The 27,527-nt window shown below is 49.5% G+C and overlaps 1 protein-coding gene across 1 annotated transcript in view; it reads right to left on the bottom strand.

The window, feature by feature from the left end:
- sptbn5 (spectrin, beta, non-erythrocytic 5) overlaps positions 1-27,527 on the bottom strand; it is a 259,281-nt gene that overhangs the window by 37,184 nt on the left and 194,570 nt on the right. Inside the window, exons 53-58 of the mRNA XM_078563287.1 lie at positions 22,779-22,965; positions 22,454-22,666; positions 19,955-20,151; positions 14,897-15,101; positions 7,231-7,425; positions 4,583-4,738 (exon numbers count right to left, since the gene is read on the bottom strand). Coding sequence (XP_078419413.1) covers positions 4,583-4,738; positions 7,231-7,425; positions 14,897-15,101; positions 19,955-20,151; positions 22,454-22,666; positions 22,779-22,965 — 1,153 coding nt within the window. The remainder of the gene's footprint in view (positions 1-4,582; positions 4,739-7,230; positions 7,426-14,896; positions 15,102-19,954; positions 20,152-22,453; positions 22,667-22,778; positions 22,966-27,527) is intronic.

Raw genomic sequence — 27,527 nt, 5'->3', positions numbered from 1 at the left:
TTGGTGGGATGGCATGATGACGCTATCAACTCAGCCTGAAGGCGGATGGACTCCTCCATCATGCCTTGCAATCTGAGGGGTACAGCGGGCATCCCTTCCTAATGTTCCCGAGCTTGCCTTTGCAGCTCCAGAAACTGGGACATGACCGAGTCCAGAGGCTTATCATCTAACTCAGACTCAGCAAATTTCTGGCCCCTAGCAGTCCTCTGAGTGCCAGGGACCTGGGAAGTCCCTGCTTTCACCTGCTGTGGATCAGAAAGTGCGATGCGCTCACCAGATTGTGATCCCGAGGCTACTCTAGAGCTAGGTCCCACCAAGGTGTGTGCATCTGTGCTGGTGGAGGGTGTGGATGAGCGCTGTGACAGGCCAGATGCCTGGCATGTGTGGGTGGTGAGTGGGCCTGTGGATGGGATGAGGACAATGAAGGTGCGTGTGAGAGAGTGAATGGTGATGTCCCTTGAACTGGCAGTGAGTGAGGGCCCTGTGGATGTGTGATGGGTTTGTGAGTGTGTGAGTTGAGAGTGATGAGAAGAGTTACTTACTCTGGCGGAACGGAAGAGATCATTCATCCTCTTGTGGCACTGGGAGGCTGTCCTCTTTTGCAGGGTATTGGCGCTGACCACCATTGCCATCACCTCCCAAGCTGGATTGGTGATGTTGCCGCCCATTCTGCAGCCAGAGCGAGGGCAAGGACATCTTGGCGGGCCTCCACAGCATCCAAAAGGCGCTTGAGGGACGCATCATTAAACCTGGGGGCTACAGTCTTTTTGCTTTTTGGGGCCATGTCTTCCGTGCAGCAGTCTTGGGCTGAAGCACTGAGAGGTGTGCATGCGGCTGCACTTTAAATATGGCGCCCGGCGTGATGAAGTAGCGAGGTGATGGTGTGGCAGGCGAATGAGAGTCCGCCCATAGTCAAAACGGCGTGTTTCCTGGGAATGCATAATTAAGGCAGCGGGTTTGGGACAAAACGGTGTGAGAAGCTGCCCACTACCGCACTTAGTGCAAATCTGAGATGATTCCAACCCCAGTCTGACAATACCTTAATTTAAAACTTCTCATTCATACTTTCAAGTTTCAATGTGGCCTTGCCCCTCCCTCTCTCTGTAATCTCCTCCAGCCTCACAACTCTTCAATTCTAGCTTCTTGTACATTCCTTATTTTCTTTGCTTTCACTATTGGTGGCTCTGCCATCAGCTGCCTGGGCCCTAAAGCTCTGGAATTCCCTTCCTATCCCCTTCTGCTTCTCTCTCCTCCTTTAAGATAATCATTAAAACCTAATTCTTTGACTAAGTTTTTGGTCATCTGAGCTAACATTGCCTTATGTAGCTTAATGTCAAATTTTATCTGATAATTCCTGTGAAGCATCTTGGGATGTTTTGCTATTTAAAGGTGCTATATCAATAAAAGTTGTTGTTTTGTTGTTGTATCAATCTGAATATGTAACTAACTCAGTAACAGAGCCTGTATCAATAAATGATAAAATCGACAAATTTTGTGATCTGGCTCCTGGTGTAGGAATATAGGAACAGGAGCAGGTCATTCCAACCTGTTCTGCCATTCAGTGAGATCATGTTTGACTTGTATATGAAATCCAAACACTTGCCATGGATTCATATCCCTTAATATCCATGACTAGCAAAAATCTATCATTCTCTGCAGTAAAATTAATTGAGTTGACATATACTGCTTTTTGTGGGAGAGTGTTCTACACTTAGGGTTAGGGTTAGGGTTAGGGTTAGGGTTAGGGTTAGGGTTACCTTTGGGTAAAGAAATGTTCCCTGACTTTTATCCTAAATGGTCTGATTTTGATTTTAACGTTATGTGCCCTTGGCCTAGATTCACCCACCAGTGGAAAAAGTTTCTCTCGTTCAACACTACCAACTGCTTTGATCACCTTAGCAACTCAATTGGATCACCACTTAAACTTCAATTTTTCAGGGAAATCAAGCCTAGTTTATATAATCTCTCTGCATAATTTAACTCTTTGAGCCCCAGAATCATTCTCATAAATCTGCTTTGCACCCACTCCGAGGCCAATACATCCTTTCTGAGGTGTGCTGCCCAGAACTGAATAGTTACTCCAGATGGACTCTGACCAGAACTTTGTATGGCTGTGATATATCTTTCAGCTGTTTGTATTCCAGCCTTCTTGAGATAAAGACCAACATTCCAAAATTTCTAATACATCCTGTCAGTGGGCAAACTTCCATGCTAGGAAGTCAAATTCAGAAAACATCTTTATTTGGATCAGAAATCTGTTACTGTTGCTTCCTGTTGATAAAAACCTTTTTTGGATGGGGCAGGGACTGAAAGCTAAAAGTGTGAATACTGTTGCAGTTTTAAACTGTCTCCTTTAATTCAAGATAAAATGGAGTAATAGAGAGGGACATGTGATTTTCTACTAATTCTACCCAGAGGTAAGACTTTGTGACCTGGTTACCATGGGGACCAGGGATCCAGGTCAAGTCCTATTGAAAGCCAAGTGCCAGTTTTCATACCTGAACACAAAGGAAGAGCAGCTGTTCTTGCTGTTTACAGACTTACTGATTCAGAGACAGGGAGAGTGTCTCAGAGAGAGATAGATAGGGAAACAGCAGATGTTGTGAACAGAAGGGAAAAGGCAGTTCTCCATTACCCACCAGAATACAGATGGGAGCTTGTTTGCTGGCTGAAGAGACAGGGCCTATAGAGATTTAAGGGCACTGGAAGATTCTCCCTGGCGTGGCCGGGAGAAGTTGCTGTCTGAGTGGGCCTTGCAGCTGGAAGTCGGCTCAAGGGTTCTCAGAAGACTGAGGGAAATAACTTTTGACAGACACTGTGTGTTACAACTCAGGTAAAGTGGGGGGAGCAAGTTTTTTGGAAGCTGGGAGTAACTTTGGACTGGTTGACGTAAAGAATACAGTTCTAAGGAGAGTGTGGTGTAACATATAAACATGGCGTGGTGTTTTTGGTTGTGTTAGGAAGTTAAGAGGAGATATCTTTTCTGCAGCTTAGTTGTCTACTAAGTAATATTTAGTCGATGTTGATTTTGGTTGGTTTGTTGCAGTAAAAGGTTTAAAACTTGAAATCTGTTGTACGATTCTTTAAATCAGTCACTGGGAATTCAAGTCTCTTTTTAAAAGTTATCAGTCTCTATGGGGATTGTAACAATACTTAAAGGGAAGAAGATTACAGAGCTATGAAGGAAGAACAGAGGAATGGGATGAGAGGAAGATTACAGAGCTATGAAGAAAGAGCAGAGGAATGGGATGGGAGGAAGATTACAGAGCTATGAAGAAAGAGCAGAGGAATGGGATGGGAGGAAGATTACAGAGCTATGAAGAAAGAGCAGAGGAATGGGATGGGAGGAAGATTACAGAACTATGAAGAAAGAGCAGAGGAATGGGATGGGAGGAAGATTACAGAGCTATGAAGAAAGAGCAGAGGAACAGGAATAAATGGAAAGCTCTCCCAAAGAACCCACAGGCATGATGGGCTGAATTGCCTCCTGCTGCGCTGCATCATTCTATGATTTCATTAACATTTTAATTATTCTTTGTACAGTCTTAAATCTCTCTGCTCATTCCCAGTTCCTGGTTTCTCACCAGTTAGGAAGTAATCTGACCTAGGTCTCTTTGCTTCAAAGTGGAAGATTTTACACTTCCCCACATTAAACTCCATCAGACACTCACTGAATCAATGTGCCTTTCCAACTTTCTGCTCCTAGCTACACTAGTTACTGTAACACATAAAACTTAGTGTTGTCAGCAATTTAGATACACAACTCTCTATTCCTTCATCCAACATGCTCATTTACTTTACATTGAACATATGAACGGAATGCAGTTTTCCAGTGACAGACATTTACTTCCTACTATTCAACTTATTGTAAAGTAACAGATGGTCCATTCTTGTTGCCATTCTGGGTGAAATCACACTTTGCAAGCTAACTGGTACTGAATTTAGTTGGAAATTTTGATCAGGCCTTGGAAGGGGTGGAGCCCATTGCAAAGTGGCCCCCTGTGTGCAGTGTCCTGCTCGAAGAATTGCCCCATCAGCAGAGTGGCCCCCATTACCAGAGTGTCCCCTTCAGCAGAGTGGCCCCCATTAGCAGAGCGTTCCCTTCAGCAGAGTGGCCCCCATTAGCAGAATGTCCCCTTCAGCAGAGTGGCCCCCATTACCAGAGTGTCCCCTTCAGCAGAGTGGCCCCCATTACCAGAGTGTCCCCCTCAGCAGAGTGGCTCCCATTAGCAGAGTGTCCCCTTCAGCAGAGTGGCCCCCATTAGCAGAGTGTCCCCTTCAGCAGAGTGGCTCCCATTAGCAGAGCGTTCCTTTCAGCTAAGTGGCCCCCATTGGCAGAGTATCCTCCCCCACCTGGTAGAGTGGCACCCCTCACCCTCCCTGACAGAGTGCCCTCATTGGCTCCCTGGCACTCCCTCATCTCCCCACCCCCAGCAAGGTGGCCCTCCTCCCCCTCCAGCAGAGGGCCACATTGGCTCAGTGGTCTCATTGGCTCCCTGATCCCCATTGGCAGAGTGGCCCCCTGGTGGAGTGGCCCTCCTGGCAGAATGGCTAAATGCAGTTTCTAGTGTCCATGTCTTACCTCTACGCCTTCATGTTGCCGTAGCAATGTCTGCACCTGATTCAAATCGTGGCCATAGTCATCAGTACCCAGTGTGCTGTCCTTCTCCTGGATCCAGGCCTTCAGCTCAGACACATCGTAGTCAAATCGGTGAACCTGGTGTGCCGCTCTCAGATTCTGGAGAGAGGGTGCAAAGTCAGTTAAAATTGCAGTCCCTTCCACCCAGAGTGGGCAGTTATCCGATCCCTTACTAATAACTGCCAGCCAGAATAATCTCACCATTGTGAGACAACAGAGGGGAAAGACCACACCCTGACTTTCCATCCCTATCCCCATTCATTTCTTCCCTTCCTCTCCTGACTCAGTGTTGGGGTTTAGTGCCAGATTAACATCCCCAGGAAGCTAACATTCACATTTGAAACTTGTCAATGACTATCAGCTGACTGCTCTGGGCTGCATTATTATGGAGAGCATCACAGTCAAATATGATGCACTGTCCATTTGTGCACCAGAGACTGCTTGATAGTAACAAGGAACAGGCTTCCTGGCTTATTTCTCCCATTCAGAGGTTCATGGGTTTAAGCTCCATTCCAGGACATATGATCCAGGCTGACACTCCAGAGCAGTAATGAAGGAGTGCTGCACTGTCAAGGAGTATTGTACTTTTTTAAAAGGATGTTAAAGAGTTTCTGTCAGCCTGTCCCACCAATCTAGACCAACATTTACTGAATGCGCGGCATGATTTGGAGTTCTCCCAGTGTGCTGGTCAGTATTTCTCTCTCAACCCAAACCACACAAACACAGTAACTGGTAATGGATCTCTGTGCTCTGTGTGGGATCTTCCTTTGTGCAGATTGCCCATAAAAGAAACAGCAATCACGCTTTGGAAAGTAATGAATTGGCCATGCTAAGGATGGAATAAGTTATATAAATGCAAGCTGATCCTTTCTCTGCCAAGTATTTCCAATATTTTCTATTTTAATTTCTGATTCTTTCCCTGCCTCTTGATCCACTCGAAGTTGGCTGGTTAGAGAACCTGCAATCATCTGTCTTTCAATGAGATGTTAAACCAAGTGCTTGTCTGCCCTCTCAAGTGAATGTAAAAAATGTCACGACACTATTCCAAGAAGAGCAGGGGAATTCTCCCAGTGTCCTGGCCAATACTTATAGTCCTCAAGAAACACCACTAGAACAGATTATCTGGCCATTATCACATTGTTGTTTGTGGGATCCTGCTGTGTGCTGCACTTCCTAGAGTGACTACACTTCAAATTCCCTTCAGTGGTTGTCATGTACTTTGGGATTGTCTGAGGTTGTGAAAGGCACTTATGTAACCGACACCACGCTAAGACTGCAGTCACCCAAAGCACCACTGAGGGGAGCTGTAGACCATGATTTCAATAACCTCCTGGCAAAGGCTTTGGAGGGAGGGGCTCCTGATACCATTGGTGAATGAGACCTGTCCAGCCTCTCCAGCAAGTGAGAATCAATCACATGAGATTAATCTGTTGAAGTCCTCTTTGACTGATGTGCCTCTTTATTCCCAAAAGCACAACTTCCCAAAGCTAGCAGGATTCTCCTTAATTGGTGGATGATCTCAGTGATGTCATTGGGATCGACTGTAACTTTAACAGTGGTCTCAGCAGGAAGTAACAGAGGGTTACTCACTGGGAGAACCCAATTGAAGGTAGATCATAGACCAGGCCCAGTCCAACAAGATGCTTTTCCTCATTTAGATTTTACTTTCCTTCTGGGGCTGGGGAGTAGGATTGTCTCCAGGTTACAAGCAACGAGTGAGAGGATAACCAGCGGTTTCATTCAGGTCTAGGGAATTATAATTGACTGGGGATTGCTCTAATGGGTGTGGGAAATTCTCACATTTACATTCAGAGACACTTACTATCTGGTATGGAATGTGTGTTCGCACTACCCATGTATCTCAATGTCTTGGGGTTGTTTGTGGGATTAACACGCCATAAACTTAAACATCTTTCAGATCAGCTGAACCCTGATGCTTTGTGAAGGGTGTGAGAATGTTGGTTTGGGCGCAGTTTATAGTAATAAAGTGATTGATGGGCTTAAGTGGACCATATAACCAAAGTAACAGAATCATTGGAAGAAATTGAAATGAACATAAGTGTATCTTCTTGGCTCCATGTTATCTGAAGTATGCACTGTGTCTTTTTATGTATCTAGTTTTTGTTGGAATGCGTACAATGTAGAGATCAGAAGTAGAATTGATGGTCCAAGTGTTTTCAATAAGCCAATGTTTGCTGCAGTCAGGCTAGAATTGTGTGCTCTTACAGTGAATTGTGAACTCAATACTAAAGAATCATATCATCATATGGAATTGTGTTGTATGATTTGACTGAGTATTCATATCGAATTGCGTAACATGGGCTTGTTGAAGATTAAGTTATGATTCAGTGGTTGGTACAACTGATGACTCAGTTTAAAGTATAGTAATGAAAAAAATAGAGCAGGAAAGCAGTCCAACAACAAGGACTGAACTCACACTCACACCCAGGCACACTTGCACCCCATACAGACACACTCGCACCCACTTGCAGACACACTCATCGGGAGGCTCTATTGAGCATGAATGTATAACCTATGTCTGCTGTGGATTCAAATACCTCACTCGGGTACTCTTGAATTCAATTCCTCACCTCTGCTCGATTTTTGACAGCTTGTTGTAGTGTGTCCCACTGCTTGTTCATCTCATTGGACTGATCCACAATCTCTGTCATGAAGCTGTGAGACTGCTTTCTCAGTGATTTCACCAGTTCATGAAATGTGGACATCTTGTGCTGACCCAAGGTACTTAGCTCCTGCTCCAAGTTTTCAAACTTCTTCTGCAATAGCTGAGGATGAAGGAGGCAGAGACAGATCATTAACTGCGAAGGCACGGTATTGGACAACCCAGTCCCTGCTCTTGACAGTCTATTGAAATTCTAGCCCTTGGTTTTAACTCTGTTTATAGTACATCCTGAAACATCAGCATGAGAAACAGAAGTCTTCCACCTGCTCACATCATGCCACCTCCAGATCCTTGTATAAAAAACCTCACTATCATTTGCCTTTAACAGTTGTGCTCGCAAAGTGTTCATCACAGTGAGGGACAGGAGATAAATTCTTCCATAACTCTCGCTGTGGCATCAGGAATTCTCAGAACAGATGCAGCCCCAGTACTTGTCCCTACTCTGTCCCCCTCCACTTAGCTCCAATGCCTGTGCCCTCCTCTCAGCCTTGGCACCCGTTCCCTCCTCTCAGCCTTGGTACCTGTCCCCTCCTCCCAGCCCTGGTGCCTGTCCCCTCTTCTCAGTCCGTGTCTGTCCCCCTCCTCTCATTCCCAGTGTCTGTCCCCTCCTCCCAGCCCTGGTGCCTGTCCCCTCTTCTCAGTCCGTGTCTGTCCCCCTCCTCTCAGCCCCAGTGTCTGTCCCCCTCCTTTCAACCGCAGTGTCTGTCCCCCTCCTCTCAGCCCCAGTGTCTGTACCCCTCCTCTCAGCCCCAGTGTCTGTCCCCCTCCTCTCAGTCCCAGTGTCTGTCCCCCTCCTCTCAACCCCAGTGTCTGTCCCCCTCCTCTCAGCCCCAGTGTCTGTCCCCCTCCTCTCAGCCCCAGTGTCTGTCCCCCTCCTCTCAACCCCAGTGTCTGTCCCCCTCCTCTCAGTCCCAGAGTCTGTCCCCCTCCTCTCAGTCCCAGTGTCTGTCCCCTCCTCCCAGCCCTGGTGCCTGTCCCCTCTTCTCAGTCCGTGTCTGTCCCCCTCCTCTCAACCCAGTGTCTGTCCCCCTCCTCTCAGCCCCAGTGTCTGTCCCCCTCCTTTCAACCCCAGTGTCTGTCCCCCTCCTCTCAGCCCCAGTGTCTGTCCCCCTCCTCTCAGCCCCAGTGTCTGTCCCCCTCCTCTCAGTCCCAGTGTCTGTCCCCCTCCTCTCAACCCCAGTGTCTGTCCCCCTCCTCTCAGCCCCAGTGTCTGTCCCCCTCCTCTCAGCCCCAGTGTCTGTCCCCCTCCTCTCAGTCCCAGTGTCTGTCCCCCTCCTCTCAGTCCCAGTGTCTGTCCCCCTCCTCTCAGTCCCAGTGTCTGTCCCCCTCCTCTCAGTCCCAGTGTCTGTCCCCCTCCTCTCAGTCCCAGTGTCTGTCCTCTTCCTCTCAACCCCAGTGTCTGTCCCCCTCCTCTCAGTCCCAGTGTCTGTCCCCCTCCTCTCAGTCCCAGTGTCTGTCCCCCTCCTCTCAGCCCCAGTGTCTGTCCCCCTCCTCTCAGTCCCAGTGTCTGTCCTCTTCCTCTCAGCCCCAGTGTCTCCCCCTCCTCTCAGTCCCAGTGTCTGTCCCCCTCCTCTCAGTCCTAGTGTCTGTCCCCCTCCTCTCAGCCCCAGTGTCTGTCCCCCTCCTCTCAGTCCCAGTGTCTGTCCTCTTCCTCTCAGCCCCAGTGTCTCCCCCTCCTCTCAGTCCCAGTGTCTGTCCCCCTCCTCTCAGTACTAGTGTCTGTCCCCCTCCTCTCAGTCCCAGTGTCTGTCCTCTTCTTCTCAGCCCCAGTGTCTCCCCCTCCTCTCAGTCCCAGTGTCTGTCCCCCTCCTCTCAGTCCCAGTGTCTGTCCTCTTCCTCTCAGCCCCAGTGTCTCCCCCTCCTCTCAGTCCCAGTTTTCATCTCTTCCTCTCAGTCCCAGTGTCTGTCCCCCTCCTCTCAGTCCCAGTGTCTGTCCCCCTCCTCTCAGTCCCAGTGTCTGTCCCCCTCCTCTCAGTCCCAGTGTCTGTCCCCCTCCTCTCAGTCCCAGTGTCTGTCCCCCTCCTCTCAGTCCCAGTGTCTGTCCCCCTCCTCTCAGTCCCAGTGTCTGTCCCCCTCCTCTCAGTCCCAGTGACTGTCCCCCTCCTCTCAGTCCCAGTGTCTGTCCTCTTCTTCTCAGCCCCAGTGTCTCCCCCTCCTCTCAGTCCCAGTGTCTGTCCCCCTCCTCTCAGTCCCAGTTTCTGTCCTCTTCCTCTCAGCCCCAGTGTCTCTCCCTCCTCTCAGTCCCAGTTTTCATCTCTTCCTCTCAGTCCCAGTGTCTGTCCCCCTCCTCTCAGTCCCAGTGTCTGTCCCCCTCCTCTCAGTCCCAGTGTCTGTCCTCTTCTTCTCAGCCCCAGTGTCTCCCCCTCCTCTCAGTCCCAGTGTCTGTCCCCCTCCTCTCAGTCCCAGTGTCTGTCCCCCTCCTCTCAGTCCCAGTGTCTGTCCCCCTCCTCTCAGTCCCAGTGTCTGTCCCCCTCCTCTCAGTCCCAGTGTCTGTCCCCCTCCTCTCAGTCCCAGTGTCTGTCCCCCTCCTCTCAGCCCCAGTGTCTGTCCCCCTCCTCTCAGCCCCAGTGTCTGTCCTCTTCCTCTCAGCCCCAGTGTCTCCCCCTCCTCTCAGTCCCAGTGTCTGTCCCCCTCCTCTCAGTCCCAGTGTCTGTCCCCCTCCTCTCAGTCCTAGTGTCTGTCCCCCTCCTCTCAGTCCCAGTGTCTGTCCCCCTCCTCTCAGCCCCAGTGTCTGTCCCCCTCCTCTCAGTCCCAGTTTCTGTCCTCTTCCTCTCAGCCCCAGTGTCTCTCCCTCCTCTCAGTCCCAGTTTTCATCTCTTCCTCTCAGTCCCAGTGTCTGTCCCCCTCCTCTCAGTCCCAGTGTCTGTCTCCCTCCTCTCAGTCCCAGTGTCTGTCCTCTTCTTCTCAGCCCCAGTGTCTCCCCCTCCTCTCAGTCCCAGTGTCTGTCCCCCTCCTCTCAGTCCAAGTGTCTGTCCCCCTCCTCTCAGTCCCAGTGTCTGTCCCCCTCCTCTCAGTCCCAGTGTCTGTCCCCCTCCTCTCAGTCCCAGTGTCTGTCCCCCTCCTCTCAGTCCCAGTGACTGTCCCCCTCCTCTCAGTTCCAGTGTCTGTCCTCTTCTTCTCAGCCCCAGTGTCTCCCCCTCCTCTCAGTCCCAGTGTCTGTCCCCCTCCTCTCAGTCCCAGTTTCTGTCCTCTTCCTCTCAGCCCCAGTGTCTCTCCCTCCTCTCAGTCCCAGTTTTCATCTCTTCCTCTCAGTCCCAGTGTCTGTCCCCCTCCTCTCAGTCCCAGTGTCTGTCCACCTCCTCTCAGTCCCAGTGTCTGTCCTCTTCTTCTCAGCCCCAGTGTCTCCCCCTCCTCTCAGTCCCAGTGTCTGTCCCCCTCCTCTCAGTCCCAGTGTCTGTCCCCCTCCTCTCAGTCCCAGTGTCTGTCCCCCTCCTCTCAGTCCCAGTGTCTGTCCCCCTCCTCTCAGTCCCAGTGTCTGTCCCCCTCCTCTCAGTCCCAGTGTCTGTCCCCCTCCTCTCAGCCCCAGTGTCTGTCCCCCTCCTCTCAGCCCCAGTGTCTGTCCTCTTCCTCTCAGCCCCAGTGTCTCCCCCTCCTCTCAGTCCCAGTGTCTGTCCCCCTCCTCTCAGTCCCAGTGTCTGTCCCCCTCCTCTCAGTCCTAGTGTCTGTCCCCCTCCTCTCAGTCCCAGTGTCTGTCCCCCTCCTCTCAGCCCCAGTGTCTGTCCCCCTCCTCTCAGTCCCAGTTTCTGTCCTCTTCCTCTCAGCCCCAGTGTCTCTCCCTCCTCTCAGTCCCAGTTTTCATCTCTTCCTCTCAGTCCCAGTGTCTGTCCCCCTCCTCTCAGTCCCAGTGTCTGTCTCCCTCCTCTCAGTCCCAGTGTCTGTCCTCTTCTTCTCAGCCCCAGTGTCTCCCCCTCCTCTCAGTCCCAGTGTCTGTCCCCCTCCTCTCAGTCCCAGTGTCTGTCCCCCTCCTCTCAGTCCCAGTGTCTGTCCCCCTCCTCTCAGTCCCAGTGTCTGTCCCCCTCCTCTCAGTCCCAGTGTCTGTCCCCCTCCTCTCAGCCCCAGTGTCTGTCCCCCTCCTCTCAGCCCCAGTGTCTGTCCTCTTCCTCTCAGCCCCAGTGTCTCCCCCTCCTCTCAGTCCCAGTGTCTGTCCCCCTCCTCTCAGTCCTAGTGTCTGTCCCCCTCCTCTCAGTCCCAGTGTCTGTCCCCCTCCTCTCAGCCCCAGTGTCTGTCCCCCTCCTCTCAGTCCCAGTGTCTGTCCCCCTCCTCTCAGTCCCAGTGTCTGTCCTCTCCCTCTCAGCCCCAGTGTCTCCCCCTCCTCTCAGTCCCAGTGTCTGTCCCCCTCCTCTCAGTCCCAGTGTCTGTCCCCCTCCTCTCAGTCCCAGTGTCTGTCCCCCTCCTCTCAGCCCCAGTGTCTGTCCCCCTCCTCTCAGCCCCAGTGTCTGTCCTCTTCCTCTCAGCCCCAGTGTCTCCCCCTCCTCTCAGTCCCAGTGTCTGTCCCCCTCCTCTCAGTCCTAGTGTCTGTCCCCCTCCTCTCAGTCCCAGTGTCTGTCCCCCTCCTCTCAGCCCCAGTGTCTGTCCCCCTCCTCTCAGTCCCAGTGTCTGTCCTCTCCCTCTCAGCCCCAGTGTCTCCCCCTCCTCTCAGTCCCAGTGTCTGTCCCCCTCCTCTCAGTCCCAGTCTCTGTCCTCTTCCTCTCAGCCCCAGTGTCTCCCCCTCCTCTCAGTCCTATTGTCTGTCCCCCTCCTCTCAGTCCTAGTGTCTGTCCCCCTCCTCTCAGTCCCAGTGTCTGTCCCCCTCCTCTCAGTCCCAGTGTCTGTCCCCCTCCTCTCAGTCCCAGTGTCTGTCCTCTTCTTCTCAGCCCCAGTGTCTCCCCCTCCTCTCAGTCCCAGTGTCTGTCCCCCTCCTCTCAGTCCCAGTGTCTGTCCTCTTCCTCTCAGCCCCAGTGTCTCCCCCTCCTCTCAGTCCCAGTTTTCATCTCTTCCTCTCAGTCCCAGTGTCTGTCCCCCTCCTCTCAGTCCCAGTGTCTGTCCCCCTCCTCTCAGTCCTAGTGTCTGTCCCCCTCCTCTCAGTCCCAGTGTCTGTCCCCATCCTCTCAGTCGCAGTGTCTGTCCCCCTCCTCTCAGTCCCAGTGTCTGTCCTCTTCTTCTCAGCCCCAGTGTCTCCCCCTCCTCTCAGTCCCAGTGTCTGTCCCCCTCCTCTCAGTCCCAGTGTCTGTCCTCTTCCTCTCAGCCCCAGTGTCTCTCCCTCCTCTCAGTCCCAGTTTTCATCTCTTCCTCTCAGTCCCAGTGTCTGTCCCCCTCCTCTCAGTCCCAGTGTCTGTCCCCCTCCTCTCAGTCCCAGTGTCTGTCCCCCTCCTCTCAGTCCCAGTGTCTGTCCCCCTCCTCTCAGTCCTAGTGTCTGTCCCCCTCCTCTCAGTCCCAGTGTCTGTCCTCTTCCTCTCAACCCCAGTGTCTGTCCCCCTCCTCTCAGTCCCAGTGTCTGTCCCCCTCCTCTCAGTCCCAGTGTCTGTCCCCCTCCTCTCAGTCCCAGTGTCTGTCCCCCTCCTCTCAGCCCCAGTGTCTGTCCCCCTCCTCTCAGTCCCAGTGTCTGTCCTCTTCCTCTCAGCCCCAGTGTCTCCCCCTCCTCTCAGTCCTAGTGTCTGTCCCCCTCCTCTCAGTCCTAGTGTCTGTCCCCCTCCTCTCAGTCCCGGTGTCTGTCCCCCTCCTCTCAGTCCCAGTGTCTGTCCCCCTCCTCTTCTTCTCAGCCCCAGTGTCTCCCCCTCCTCTCAGTCCCAGTGTCTGTCCCCCTCCTCTCAGCCCCAGTGTCTGTCCTCTTCCTCTCAACCCCAGTGTCTGTCCCCCTCCTCTCAGCCCCAGTGCCTGTCCCCCTCCTCTCAGTCCCAGTGTCTGTCCCCCTCCTCTCAGTCCTAGTGTCTGTCCCCCTCCTCTCAGTCCCAGTGTCTGTCCCCCTCCTCTCAGCCCCAGTGTCTGTCCCCCTCCTCTCAGTCCCAGTGTCTGTCCTCTTCCTCTCAGCCCCAGTGTCTCCCCCTCCTCTCAATCCCAGTGTCTGTCCCCCTCCTCTCAGTCCTAGTGTCTGTCCCCCTCCTCTCAGTCCCAGTGTCTGTCCCCCTCCTCTCAGTCCCAGTGTCTGTCCCCCTCCTCTCAGTCCCAGTGTCTGTCCTCTTCTTCTCAGCCCCAGTGTCTCCCCCTCTTCTCAGTCCCAGTGTCTGTCCCCCTCCTCTCAGTCCCAGTGTCTGTCCTCTTCTTCTCAGCCCCAGTGTCTCCCCCTCCTCTCAGTCCCAGTGTCTGTCCTCTTCCTCTCAGCCCCAGTGTCTCCCCCTCCTCTCAGTCCCAGTTTCCATCTCTTCCTCTCAGCCCCAGTGCCTGTCCCTTCCTCTCAGCCTCGGTACCTGTCCCTTCCTCTCAGCCCTGGTGCCTGTCCCCTCTTCTCAGCCCCAGTGTCTGTCCTCTTCCTCTCAGCCCCAGTGTCTGTCCCCCTCCTCTCAGCCCCAGTGCCTGTCCCTTCCTCTCAGCCTCGGTACCTGTCCCCCTCCTCTCAGCCCTGGTGCCTGTCCCCTCTTCTCACCCCAGTGTCTGTCTCTCTACTCTCAGCCCCAGTGTCTCCCTCTCCTCTCAGTCCCAGTTTTCATCTCCTCCTCTCAGTCCCAGTTTTCATCCCCTCCTCTCAACCCCAGTGTCTGTCTCTCTACTCTCAGCCCCACCGTCTGTACCCTTACTCTCAGCCCTTGTGTCAGTATTCCTACTCTTAGTCCCAATATTTTAGCTCTTATCTACCTCTTCATCAGTACTGTCCATCCTAACTCCATTTCCACGTCCTTTCTTTATATACTTTTACATTCTTTTTCCAAATACTTATCAAATTCCCTCTGTGTGAGTTACAGTCCATGTCTCACTGGTCCGATGTGGGAAAGCATTTCCTGTTCTAATAATCCTCCATGAGAAAACATTTCTCCTAACTCTCTCTTCATTCTTCTTGAGGTAAGGGGAGGCAGTAGCAGAGTGATATTGTTACTGGACTAGTATTCCAGAGACCCCGAGTAATCCTCCAGGGACCTGGGTTCGAATCCCACCAAGGCAGATGGTGAGATTTGAATCTAACAAAAATCTGGTCAAATCAAAAGTCTGATGATGACCATGAAACCATTGCTGATTGTCACAAAAACCCATCTGGTTCACTAACGCTCTTAATGGAAGGAAATCTGCTGTCCTTACCTGGTCTGGCCTACATGTGACTCCAGACCCCCAGCAATGTGGTTGACTCTTAAATGCCCTTGGAACAAGGGCAGTTAGGGGTGGGCAATAAACGCCCACATCCCATGAACAAATATAAAAAAAAAAGTCCACAGTCTCTGCTTTGTGACAGTGGTCCCTCTGAGAAGGAATGCATTTCTCCAGCAGTGCATCGGGGGATTGCTGACTGAGTATAATTTATACAGAATAGAAGAAGAATTCAATGCAAGATAATATTATATAATGGTGTACACATCTTTAATAAGAACTACTATAATCATTTTGTGGTCTCATGTGTCTGGATTTCTGTCATCAGGGCTGAACAGGGTTAGAAATGCTCCACCTTTTACCTCCACATCTTCCAGGTCTTGACCATAGTCCTGGGAATCTGCCAGGTGCTGCTTACTGGACAGCCATGTGACCACTTCCTGTACCTCTCGTTCAAACTGATAGAGTTGGTATTGGTCCACCAGCTTCTTCTGCAGGGTTTCCACTAACCGCAGGAGCGCCTCATACTCAGTCTCCACATTCTGGAGCCGCTTCAGAATGGTGTGCCTATAGGGAGATTGGAACAACCAGAAATCTGGTAACTATCACTAACATTCACTGTACCAGATTTAATCTGGTAAATATCACCAATGTTCACGATAAGAACATAACATCAGAAATAGGAGCAGGAATAGACCATATGGCCCATCCAGCCTGCTCCACCATTCAGTACGATTATGGCTGATCTTCAGCTTCAACTCCACTCCTGTCCGCTTCTCATATCCTTTGATTCCTTGAGAGACCAATAATCCGTCCATCGCAGCCTTAAATATAATCAATAATTCACAACTCTTTGAGTGAAGTAATTTTTCCTCACCTCAGTCCTAAATAATTGTCCCCTTATTCTGAGACTCTGCCCACGTGTTCTAGATTCCCCAACCAGCCGAGACTACTTCTGTGTCTTCGCTAACAAGCCGCTTTAGAATCTTGTATGCTTCAATGAGATCACCGTCTTCATTCCAGGGACTAATCTAGTGAACCCTCACTGTACTACTTCCAATGCAAGTACAGCTAACCCTTGTTTAGTGCACCTAACGGGTTCTGAAAAACAGCATGCTAAACAAAGATGTGCTAAATGAAAATAACTTTCCCATAAGAAGGCATATAATAAAGGTGGGTTTTGTTCGTGACCTGTAATTTCTAGCTTGAAGAACTATTTTTATGTATTTAATATACTGATGAAACACAGAAACACATGAGTAAGTGACAAAATATTATGAAAATTGTTTTATTGGCATCTAAAGTATGGTGGAGATTGAAGATTAGCTGCCTGAGCCTGTAGAAGACTTATCATTATCGGACTCGGTAGCAGTAACTAAAGGAGCTGATGGAGAGACACTGATGCTTGCAGTTGATTGACTTTTCTTGAAAAACTGGTTCATCCTAGTCGGCTTAGCAAATTTCCACCTTTTCCTGTAGATTGCTGTGTAACATTCAATGGATTTATCCAAGTCACGGCAAACACTGAAGCTAAGATTTACCATGGAGTCCATATCTTGAATGATAGACTGCATCTCATCAGCTAAAATGAATAACTTGCTTAATTTATTCATTGTAATTTGACTAGTAACTTTTGTTAAAAGCAAAAAAACTGCGGATGCTGGAAATCCAAAACAAAAACAAAAATACCTGGAAAAACTCAGCAGGTCTGGCAGCATCTGTGGAGAGGAACACAGTTAACATTTCGAGTCCGAATGACCCATTCGAGTCTTGTTCCACCACCCCCCCACCCTTAAACCAACTTATATTTCACCTCTTTTCTATTTTTACTTAGTTCTGTTGAAGGGTCATTCGGACTCGAAACGTTAACTGTGCTCCTCTCCGCAGATGCTGCCAGACCTGCTGAGTTTTTCCAGGTATTTTTGTTTTTGTTTTAGTGACTTTGGTTTCTTCATTATCTCTATCATCATCATCCTCCCCAAATTTGCTTTCATCTTCTCTGATTGCATCAGATCTTCATCTGATAATGCTTCATTTTGAGATTTCAACAGCTTCCCCGTATCACCTGCATCAACTTCATCAAAACCCACATTACGAGAAAGGTAAACAATCTCATTTGTATCAGCTGGACTTTCATTGCAGGTAAGCCCATGAAAATTATCACATATTCTGACCAAAGCTTGCACCAAATGCATTTAATGTTGACGGTTGGACTTCATCCCAAGACTCACCACTGAACTTAATAGCATGCATAATGTTGAAATTTTGGACTTCATCTCCACAAGGACTGTGCGATGGTCATTCCTATCAATACTGTCATGAACAGATGCTTCTGCGGTAGGCAGGTTGGTGAGGAAGAGTGAGGATGTCAAGGAGACAAAGTCCCGTCTTCACATTGAGGATACCCTCCATAGTGCTGTGTGGCACTACCACCGTGCGAAATGGGATATGTTTTGAACGGATCTAGCAACTCAAAACTGGGCCATCATGAGGCGCTGTGGGCCATCAGCAGCAGCAGAATTGTACTCAACCACAACCTGTAACCTCATGGCCTGGCATATCCCCCACTCTACCATTACCAGCAAGCCGGGGATCAACCTTGGTTCAATGAAGAGTGCAAGAGGGCATGCTAGGAGCAGCACCAGACATATATAAAAATGAGATGTCAACCCGGTGAAGTTACAACAAAGGACTACTTGCATGCCGACAGCATAAGCAGCAAGCGATAGACAGAGCTAAGTGATTCCACAACCAATGGGTCAGATTTAAGCTCTGCAGTCCTGCCATACCTAATCATAAATGGTGGTGGGCAATTAAACAACTCACTGGAGGAGGAAGCTCCACAAATATCCCCAGCCAATGATGGGGCAGGCCACCACATCAGTGCAAAAGATAAGGCTGAAGCATTGGCAACAATCTTCAGCCAGAAGTGCCAAGTATCTACCTCGGTCTCCTCTGGAGGTCCCCAGCATCACAGATGCCAGTCTTCAGCCAATTCGACTCACTCCATGTGATATCAAGAAATGGCTGAAGGCACTGCATACTGCAAAGGCTATGGACCCTGACAATATTTCGGCAATGGTACTGAAGACTTGTGCTCCAGAACTTGCCACACTCCTAGCCAAGCTGTTCCAGTACAGCTACAACACTGGCATCTACCCAGCAATGTGAAAAATTGCCTAGGTATGTCCTGTACACAAAAAGCAGGACAAATCCAACCTGGCCAATTACCGCCCCATTAGTCTACTCTCTATCATCAGTAAAGTGATGGAAGGAGTCATCAGCACTGCTATCAAGCAGCACTTGCTTAGCAATAACCTGATCACTGACGCTCAGTTTGTGTTCCGCCAGGGCCACTTAGCTCCTGGCCTCATTACAGCCTTGGTTCAAACATGGACAAAAGAGCTGAACTCCCGAGGTGAGGTGAGAGTGAGTATCCTTGACATCAAGGCAGCATTTGACCAAATGTGGCATCAAGGTGCCCTAGCAAAGCTGCAGTCAATGGGAATCAAGGGGAAAACTCTCCGCTGGTTGGAGTCGTAAGTGTCCTAGGCCCAACCATCTTCAGCTGCTTCATCAATGACCTTCCTTCCATCATAAGGTCAGAAGTGAGGATGTTTGCTGATGATTGCACGATGTTCAGTACCATATGCGACTCCTCAGATACTGAAGCAGCCCACGCCCAAATGCAGGAAGACCCAGAGAATATCCAGGCTTGGGCTGCCAAGTGGCAAGTAACATTCACGTCACACAAGTGCCAGGCAATGACCGCCTCCAACGAGAGAGAACCTAACCATCACCCTTTGACATTCAATGTCATCACCATCGCTGAATCCTCCACTATCAACATCCTGGGGCTTTCCATTGACTAGAAACTGAACTGGACTAGCCATGTAAATACTGTGGCTACAAGAGCAGGTCAAAGGCTAGGTTTCCTGCGACGAGTAACTCACCTCCTGACTCCCCAAAGCCTGTCCACCATCCAAAAGGCACAAGTCAGGAGTGTGACGGAATACTCTCCACTTGCCTGGATGAGTGCAGCTCCAACAACACTTGAGAAGCTTGCCACCAACCAGAACAAAGCAACCTGCTTGATTGGCAACCCATCCACAAACATTCACTTCCTCCACCACCGACGCACAGTGGCAGTGTGCACCATCTACAAGATGCACTGCAAGAACTCACAAAGCCTCCTTAGACAGCAGCTTCCAAGCCCATGACCACTACCATCTAGAAGGACAAAAGCAGCAGACACATGGGAATACCGCTGCCTGGAAGTTCCCCTCCAAGCCACTCACCATCCTGACTTGGAAATATATCACTGTTCCCTCACTGTCGCTGGGTCAAAATCCTGGAACTCCCCCCCTAACAGCACTGTGGATGTACCTACACCACATGGTTCAAGAAGGTAGCTCACTACCACCTTCTCAAGGGCAATTAGGGATGGGCAATAAATGCCAGCCTAGCCAGCGATGCTCACATACCATAAATGAATTAAAAAAACCCATTTGGGACTGTACAGGCCAATTTCAAACGGAGCTACAGGAATGCCACTTGCATTTTATAAAGCCAACCTTGCTAGTGGAGTCCATGGGTCTGTTGAGACAATAGCTTCCCAAATCCCAGACCCTCAACACAAATGGCATCCTTTCAACTCTTAATGGCTAGACATCATCAGTCCTGAAAACAAAGCCAAATTCCAGACGCTGGATAAACACCCTTTGTTGAAGTCACTGTGGAGAAGGAAGGTCATATGACCTAATACTCCAGCCTTTTGAGCAGTTTAATATTACCTTTCTGAGCTGTGCATCCAGTCTGCTGTTTAACATCCAGCTGGCAGGCCACACAGAAGCAAACTCTGTCTAGGTTGGACCACCTGCCTATCTAACCTGACTCTACTGGAAAATTTTGTATCATTACCTTCATCTATCCTTTCCTTATCTGTGTGAACGCGGCATGGGAAGTTGTGAACATTCCTTTTTGCGGGCTTTGAATGCATAAAAATAAATTAACCTTTTGAGTTAATCCTAACTCAGGTTTGCTATGGGGTTATTAGTAAGAATGGATCACACAAAAACCGAGGGGTTCGGAAAATATGCGACCGCTTATTCTGAAAAAAAGTAATTTAAAAATCTTTCTGTTTACAGACAGGTGGGACGAGGAAAACAGTGGTATTTGAACTGACCCCTGTTTGTCAGTAATGCTAATCTAACCGCCCATTATCATTCTCCCTCACTTTGTGCAATGTCAAAATTCTCCTGCTCTCTTTCTGACTCTCTCTATTTGATGAACATGACATGGTCAGAGCCCCTTTAAATTTCCTTTTCTGTCATTCCTGAAGCCCAGATATGGCATCCTCCACCTGTTTCCTGTCTGTTATATTCCATTGTAAGGTCTTGTGGAGAATTCCTGGGATGTACCTGTCAGGGTGGCTCATGCTGGAAAGATTATTCCCTGTTTCCCTCAGTTTGAGCATCCTGGACTTGTAACTGACCAGATCCAACTCAACATTTTCCAGCTTCCGGAGCAGCACCTGTGTGGATTCCTCGTCTTTCCTGTAGTCTGAGCTCTCCAGCTGTGGTCTCCTCTCCTCCATCCATAACTCAGCTTCCAACAACTGCCAGAGAGCAGAGATCAACAGTGAGAGTACAGCATTTACTGATTCAGACTATCACACACACAGATCAGGCACATTCATTGCAAAAACCAGGCTGTAGTCTCAGTAACTTGTCTTGCCATATATGGTGGCTTTGGCCTGATCGTCAACTCCCCCTCTTCCTGTGACCTTTGCAAAAGATGGAGGCACTTAGTTGCCACATTGGTTTATTAGTGTCTGGATCACAGAGGCTTGTGCACAGCTGGTGGTGAGAATAACAGGAACAGCCATCAAACAGAGCGAACTGCTGAAAGGGGCAACACTGCCAAAGCCTTGCAGCAGGACAGCTCTGTCAGAGTGGCAGGAGGGTGAGTGAATGGCAGGGGAATACAGAAAATCAGAAGGGAGAGAGAACTGTTTGGATCTGCATCATGCAGTGACATTCATTGAACTAACCACAGGTCATTGTTTGCTTACTAGATTACCTGCTGATATCTGATTCTCACAGTCACTGACATGGTTGCAAGTCCTTTGGTTTGAAACCTAAGAACATAGGAACAGGAGAAGGCCATTCAGCCCATCAAGCCTGCTCTGTCATTCGCACTTTACAGCCTTCCGGACTGAATATTGAGTTCAACAATTTTAGATCATGAACTCTCCCCTCCATCCCCACCCCCTTGCCGATCCCCCTTTTTTCCAATAATTTATATAGATTTTTCTTTTCCCACCTATTTCCATTATTTTTAAATGTATTTCCATCCATTGTTTTATCTCTACCTTTTAGCCTATTTCGATCCCTTCCCCCCACCCCACCCCCACTAGGGCTATCTGTACCTTGCTCATCCTGCTTTCTACCTTTAATGTCACCTATTAGCACATTCCTTAGATAATATCACCACCTTCAACACCTCTTTGTCCTTTTGTCTATGACATCTTTTGGCTATCTCCACCTATCACTGGCCCTCTATCCAGCTCTACTTGTCCCACCCCCCCTTAAACCAGCTTATATTTCACCTCTTTTCTATTTTTCCTTAGGTCTGTTGAAGAGTCATACGGACTCGAAATGTTAACTGTGTTCCTCTCCGCAGATGCTGTCAGACCTGTTGAGTTTTTCCAGGTATTTTAATTTTTGTTTTGGATTTCCAGCATCCGCAGTTTTTTGCTTTTATCATAGGTTTACCGAGATGCTGCCTGGTCTGGAGGTTATTAGCTTTGTGGAGAGGTTGGAGAAACTCGGATTGTTCTCACTAGAGCGATGGAGATTGAGGGGCGACTTGATAAAAGTTTACAAAATTATGAGTGGCATGGACAGAGTAGATAGTCAGAAGCTTTTTTCCCAGGGTGGAAGAGTCAATTACTAGGGGACATAGATTTAAGGTGAGAGGAGAAAACTTTAGAGGAGATGTGCGGGGCAAGTTTTTTATGCAGAGGGTAGTGAGTGTCTGGAATTCGCTGCCAGAGGAGGTGATGGAAGCAGGTACGATAGTGGTGTTTAAGAGGCAGCTTGACAAATACATGAATAGGATGGGAATAGAGGCATACGGACCCCGGAAGTGCAAAATGCTTTAGTTTGACAGGCAATATGATCGGCGCAGGCTTGGAGGGCTGAAGGGCCTGTTCCTGTGCTGTACTTTTCTTTGTTCTTGTTATTCATAACCCTCTGAGTAAATAAATTTCTCCTCATCTCAGCCCTAAGTGGCTACCCCCTTATTTTGAAATTGTCCCCTGGTTCTAGACTCCCCGACCAGGGGAAACATCTTACCTGCATCTACCCTGACTATTCCTTTAAGTATTTTGAAGGATTCAATGAGATCACCTCTCATTCTTTGAAACTCTAGAGAACACAGACCCAGTTTCCCCAACCTCTCTTCATAAGACAGTCCTGCCATCCCCAGAACAAGTCTGGTGAACCTTCGTTGCACTCCCTCTCTGGCAATAATATCCTTTCTGAGGTAAGGGGACTAAAACTGCACACTGTATTCCATGTGCAGTCTAACCAAGCTTCTATACAATTGAAGCAAGACTTCACTACCCCTGTACTCCAATCCTCTTGCAATAAAGGCTAACATTCCATTAACCTTCCTAATTGCCTGCTGCACCTGCATGTTAGCTTTTAATGACTCATGGACAAAGACACCCAGGTCCCTTTGTACATCTACATTTTCTAATCTCTTGCCATCTAGGAAATACTCTGCACATGTGTTCCTTATACCAAAGTGGATAACCTCACATTATATTCCATCTGCCACGTTGTTGCCCACTGTCAGTGGATGATCCCTAGGAGAGGCAGTGAGCTTCTCAAGTGTTATAACCAAGCACCTACCTCAGAGAAAAAGAGCTGTGCTGCAAGCTCCTCTCTTAGCAATTTGCTCCTCTTCTCTGCCTCCTCTTTCAGCGTCTCCACCGCATCCTTCAGCTCCCACAGTCGCTTTGAAATCTCTCGAGAAGCAAAGTGCCCACCCTTCACAAGACTCTGTCCTGTCTCGATTACAGAATTTATCAGGGAATCATGGTTGCTGATCTCATTCTCCAAAGCCTGCATATAGAACAGAATCCAACAAGCGCACTGGTTACTTCTTAAACGAGCCTCACCCTCGTCCCGGGACTGACCTATGTCCCTGAACAAATGGTTTCCTCAGGTGACTCACCTGGTGCTTCTTCTGCAAGCTCTGTACAGCGTTCAGCGATTGTCCGACATCCTTGGATGTAGCCAACAGCAACTTCTCCTGAACCCAGGCCTGCCCCGCGTCGAGATCCCGGAACAGTTGATAAAGCCGTGTATTGTCCTCCAGATTCCTGCGCCCGTCCTTGATCGGATCTCTCAGTCCCTGGTATCTGAGCAACAGACAATAGGTACTCATCATAACCAAGGAAGTCCCTTCCACTTCAGGCAGTCCACACAACTGACAGAACTCATGAAAGGAGGGCCATGACCTCAATGATTTCACTGAAGTGATAACTGAAGAGTGATGAACGGATTAGAAGTGATTGGGGCAGGAAATTTACCAAACAAACTTGAAGAGTCAGTGGTGGAAATATTCAAAAATGAGATGGGTGAAGTATATAATAATGATAAAGGTGGTTGGTTTCTATGTGTTGGGGGTGGAAGGTGGTCTCACATCAGTCTGTGTAACTTTCCAGAACAAACAAAGGGTGGAATCATGTGGTCCTGTTGGCGGTGGGCGTCATGGTGGGCATGAGCAGATAATATGGTGAGAGGGCCAAAAATCAGTTTTATGCTGTCATGAAGCCAGTTTGTGATCGCCCGCGCCACCCATCAAAAGCGGGCCGCATTTCCCACTGCTATATGCCGGGAACCTAATGTCAATACTTTAGCATCTCATTATAAGCCCTGCTCACCAGAATCATCCCCCCAAGTTAAATTTGCTGTCCACATCGGCATAACCTCAGAACAGTGTGCTTCACGACTGCCTTTAAAAGGTGTGCACCTGGTGAGCTGAGCTCCGAGGGGAACTCAGAGTTGAGTGCATGCATGCTTGCGCAATGTGAGCATCACCTGTAGGACATCAAGGAAGAGGCACTGCTCATTCGGTAGGGGGCACAGGCAAGTTGCTTTTTCCCAGCTGGCTTTCAGTGCAGTGCTGGGGCAGGGGCTCCAATGCAGGTGAGGCCGGGGGGGCGGGGGTGGTTACAAGGTAGTACAGACTGAAGGAAGTGCACAAGCACATGCTGGGGGTGGGGAGAGGGGAGGGGGTGGGAAAATCTTGTCAAAAGTGAGCATTCTTCCACAGCCGAGATCGTTCAGCAGCAGCTCCATTGACATGCTTGGAGTTGGGCCTGTGAAGCTTTTCTGCCCACTCAAGCAACGCAAAAGCATGAAAGTGCCACCAAGTGCTCTGGAACTTTTCGCCCCTCGGGTTCAGACTGCAAATTAATGTGCGTTTTAGGGAGCAGCAGAACAATTGGCCATATGGGCAAGTTGTAGAATCCCCCTGTAAAAGGTGGCCATGGCGCAGTCATGGGTGAAGTCACTCAGAGCCCCTTGCCATATCTTTATTAAGGTTTGGACCAGTATCCCTCATGGTTCAAGTTAACAGTGCATCCTTGCAGTTAGGAGAATGGATGTTTTTAGGAATGGAAAATGGTTTCCAGTGATGTTCCACAGGGCTCAGTGTTGGGGCCCTTGCTGTTTGCTGTATACATTAATGATTTGGACATAAATGTGGGAGGTATGATTGGGAAATTTGCAGATGACACAAAAATTGGCCATGTAGTTGATATTGAAGGGGATAGCTGTTGTCTTCAGAATGATATCAATGGTTTGGTTGAGTGGGCAGAAAAGTGGCAAATGGAATTCAGTCTGGAAAAATGTGAGGTAATGCATTTGGGGAAGGCAAACAAAGCAATACTCAATAAATGGGAGGATATTGAGAGGTTGAGGAAGTGAGAGACCTTGGAGTGCATGTCCACAGGTCCCTGAAGGTGGCAGGGCAGGTGGACAAGGCAGTAAAGAAAGAATATGGAATGCTTTCCTTTATTGGACGAGGTATTGAATACAAAAGCAGGGACGTAACGATGGAACTGTATAAAATGCTGGTTAGGCTACAGCTGGAATTTTGTGTACAGCTATGGTCACCACATTTCAGGAAAGACATAATTGCTCTGGAGAGAGTACAAAGGAAGATTTACAAGAATGTTGCCAGGGCTTGAAAATTGCAGGTATGAGGAACGATTGGATAGGCTAGGGTTGTTTCCCTTAAAACAGAGGAGGCTGAGGGGTGACCTAATTGAGGTGTACACAATTATGAGGGGCCTAGACAGGGTAGACAGGAAAGACTTGTTTCCCCTAGCTAAGGGTTAAATACCGAGGGGCATAGAGTTAAGCTGATTGGTAGAAGGATTAGAGGGGACATGAAGAAAAACTTTTTCACGCAGAGAGTGGTGGGCGTCTGGAATTCACTGCCAAATCAGTGGTTGAGGCTGAAACACTCAACTCATTTAAAAAGGTACTTGGATCTGTATCTGAAGCGCTGTAACCTGCAAGGCTACGGACCAGGTGCTGGAAAGTGGGATTAAAATGAGCGGCTAGTTCCTTTTTCATCCTTTTCTGGTTGGCACAGCCATGATGGGCTGAATGGCCTCTTTCTGCACCGTAACTTTTCTATGGTTGTATGGTTCTAATGCCTGCGCCTGAGCTGAGAGCACAGAATGCAGTCCAGTGGCCGAAGCTGCTGCCACTCGGTCAGGCGGAGTGGGACAGAGGCGGGTGGGGTTTTGGACAGCCATGAAGCGCAATATACACTGACCATCCAAGTGGTGGCCAGCACTCTCCTGCATGCATGAAGGGGCCATCAGACTTAACAAAGAGAAGTTCCTAGGACACATATACTAACCCATGCATCTCTCTCTTTGATCCTGCATGAGGAGAACATCAGGATCATGAAACCTGGTGATTTGGTGGTATGCCTCATGGCTTATAGGGAGCAGTGAAGAAGAAGAAGAGTGCAGTAGAGGCGCCTGCCTCTGCAAAGGAAGGAGCACCTCCCTTAAGGTGAAGGGGCAGCAGGGCCTGCTGGGCATGCAGCTCAAGATCCAGAGAGCTGTTGCTTGTAGGTGCATCGCTAGACCCAGGTTCTATGGACGGCGTTTGTCATTCCTGCAGATGACTGAGAACCAGTGTCGCCAAAAACTGTGCACATCTAGAGAAATGGTGGATCACATTTGCCACCTGCTGCAGGATTTGGCGCCATGGGGACATGCAGGGCATCCACTGCCAGTGGCCATAAAAGTGACTGCGGCGCTCAATTTTTATGCTAGTGGCTCCTTCCAGGACTCCACAGGTGACCTGTGCGGGATCTTGCAAGCCTCCACACACAAGTGTATCCAGGAGGTCACGGATGCCATCTTCAGAAAGGTACAGAATTTTGTGTATTTTGACCGGAATCAAGAAAGCCAGGAAGCAAGAGCGCTGGGAATTGCACAGATCTCAAGTTTCTCACAGGTGCAGGGTGCCATCGACTGCACTCACGTGGTGCTTAGATCTCTGTGGCATCAAGTAATCAACTGCGAGGGCTTTCACTCGCTGAATGTTCAACTGATATACGACCAACACGAATGCATCCTACATGTCTGCGCACGATTCCAGGGACCGTCCAAGACTCCTACATCCTTAGCAGTTCTCAGGTCCCTGGCATCTTCTAGGGTCCACAGAGGCTGCAGGATTATCTTCTCGGGGACATGGGCTACCCACAGAGGACATGGCTGATGACGCCCGTGCGGTGGCCTCAGACTACAGCAAAGCGACGGTATAACAAGGCTCATGCCGCAACCTGGACTTTGGTGGAGTAAATGATAGGCATCTTGAAAGTGAGATTCCGGTGCCTCGACAGGTCAGCTGGAGCACTGCAATACAGTCCACCAAGGGTGTTGCGCATCATCGTAGTTTGCTGCGCGCTACACAACCTGGCGCTGCAATGGGGGGAGTAGTTGGCTGAGGAGGAGTTGGAAAAGTGGCACGTCTCGTCCAATGAAGATGACGTCAAACGGGATGATGGTGATAACGTCCTCGAAGGCAAGGATGCTGACAAAGAGGTCATCGCACTGGCCAGGTGAAGCAAGTGCGCTCATGAGGCCCTCATAGCCACAAGATTCGTGGAGGATGAAGACAAGGTGCAGTGGGGACAGTCCTGACATCCTCACCTTGCATCTGTGAATAATTGACTCCTGTGTGGCTGATGGCAGCACACATACTTTCAGTGCTCAGGCTCATGCCATAGAGGTGCAGCGGAGGCCCTGATAGTCGCATGATTCTAGGAGCATGATCACGACATGCAGTAAGGGCACGCCAGAGGTCTTCACATTGCCTCTGTGAATGTCTGACTCCTGTCTGCCCGAGGGCAACATGCTTGTGCTCTGTGATCAGGGTCATATCATGGAGACACAGCCGTTAAACTTTAAATGCACCTGATCCTTTGCCAGCCTTTAGCACCTGACCCCTTCAGGAGCACAGCATCACCAGTCACAGTTGCTGAAGAGATGGGAGGCTAGCCCCCACCTCAAAAGGTGCTGTGAACACACAGAGACAATGATGAAACTCTGTGATACCTGATCAAGACAATCTGACAGCAATGACTTGCACCGTTGAGGTGCAGGCATCACTAATGTGTCCAGTGAGTGAAGCTGGGCCATCACTTTGTCTGAAGGCTATGGACTGCACAGGGAAGAGGCCCTGGACTGAGACACCTGCCTTTATCCTGTGCAGGAACCAAGGTTTCACATCTGAATGACATGAACACCACTCATCATAACAAGGAGCCATAGGCATGGAGACATTCTTGAGAGTTTATTGACAATGCTGAACATTATGTACAAGTGATTAACACCTGTGCCAAGGCTGTGCAATTACATCTTCTTAACTTTCCTAACTCTACCGCTAC

Source organism: Cetorhinus maximus, chromosome 18, assembly GCF_964194155.1.
Source record: "Cetorhinus maximus chromosome 18, sCetMax3.hap1.1, whole genome shotgun sequence".
Classification (NCBI taxonomy): domain Eukaryota; kingdom Metazoa; phylum Chordata; class Chondrichthyes; order Lamniformes; family Cetorhinidae; genus Cetorhinus; species Cetorhinus maximus.
This window is presented reverse-complemented; position numbering and strand designations above follow the sequence as displayed.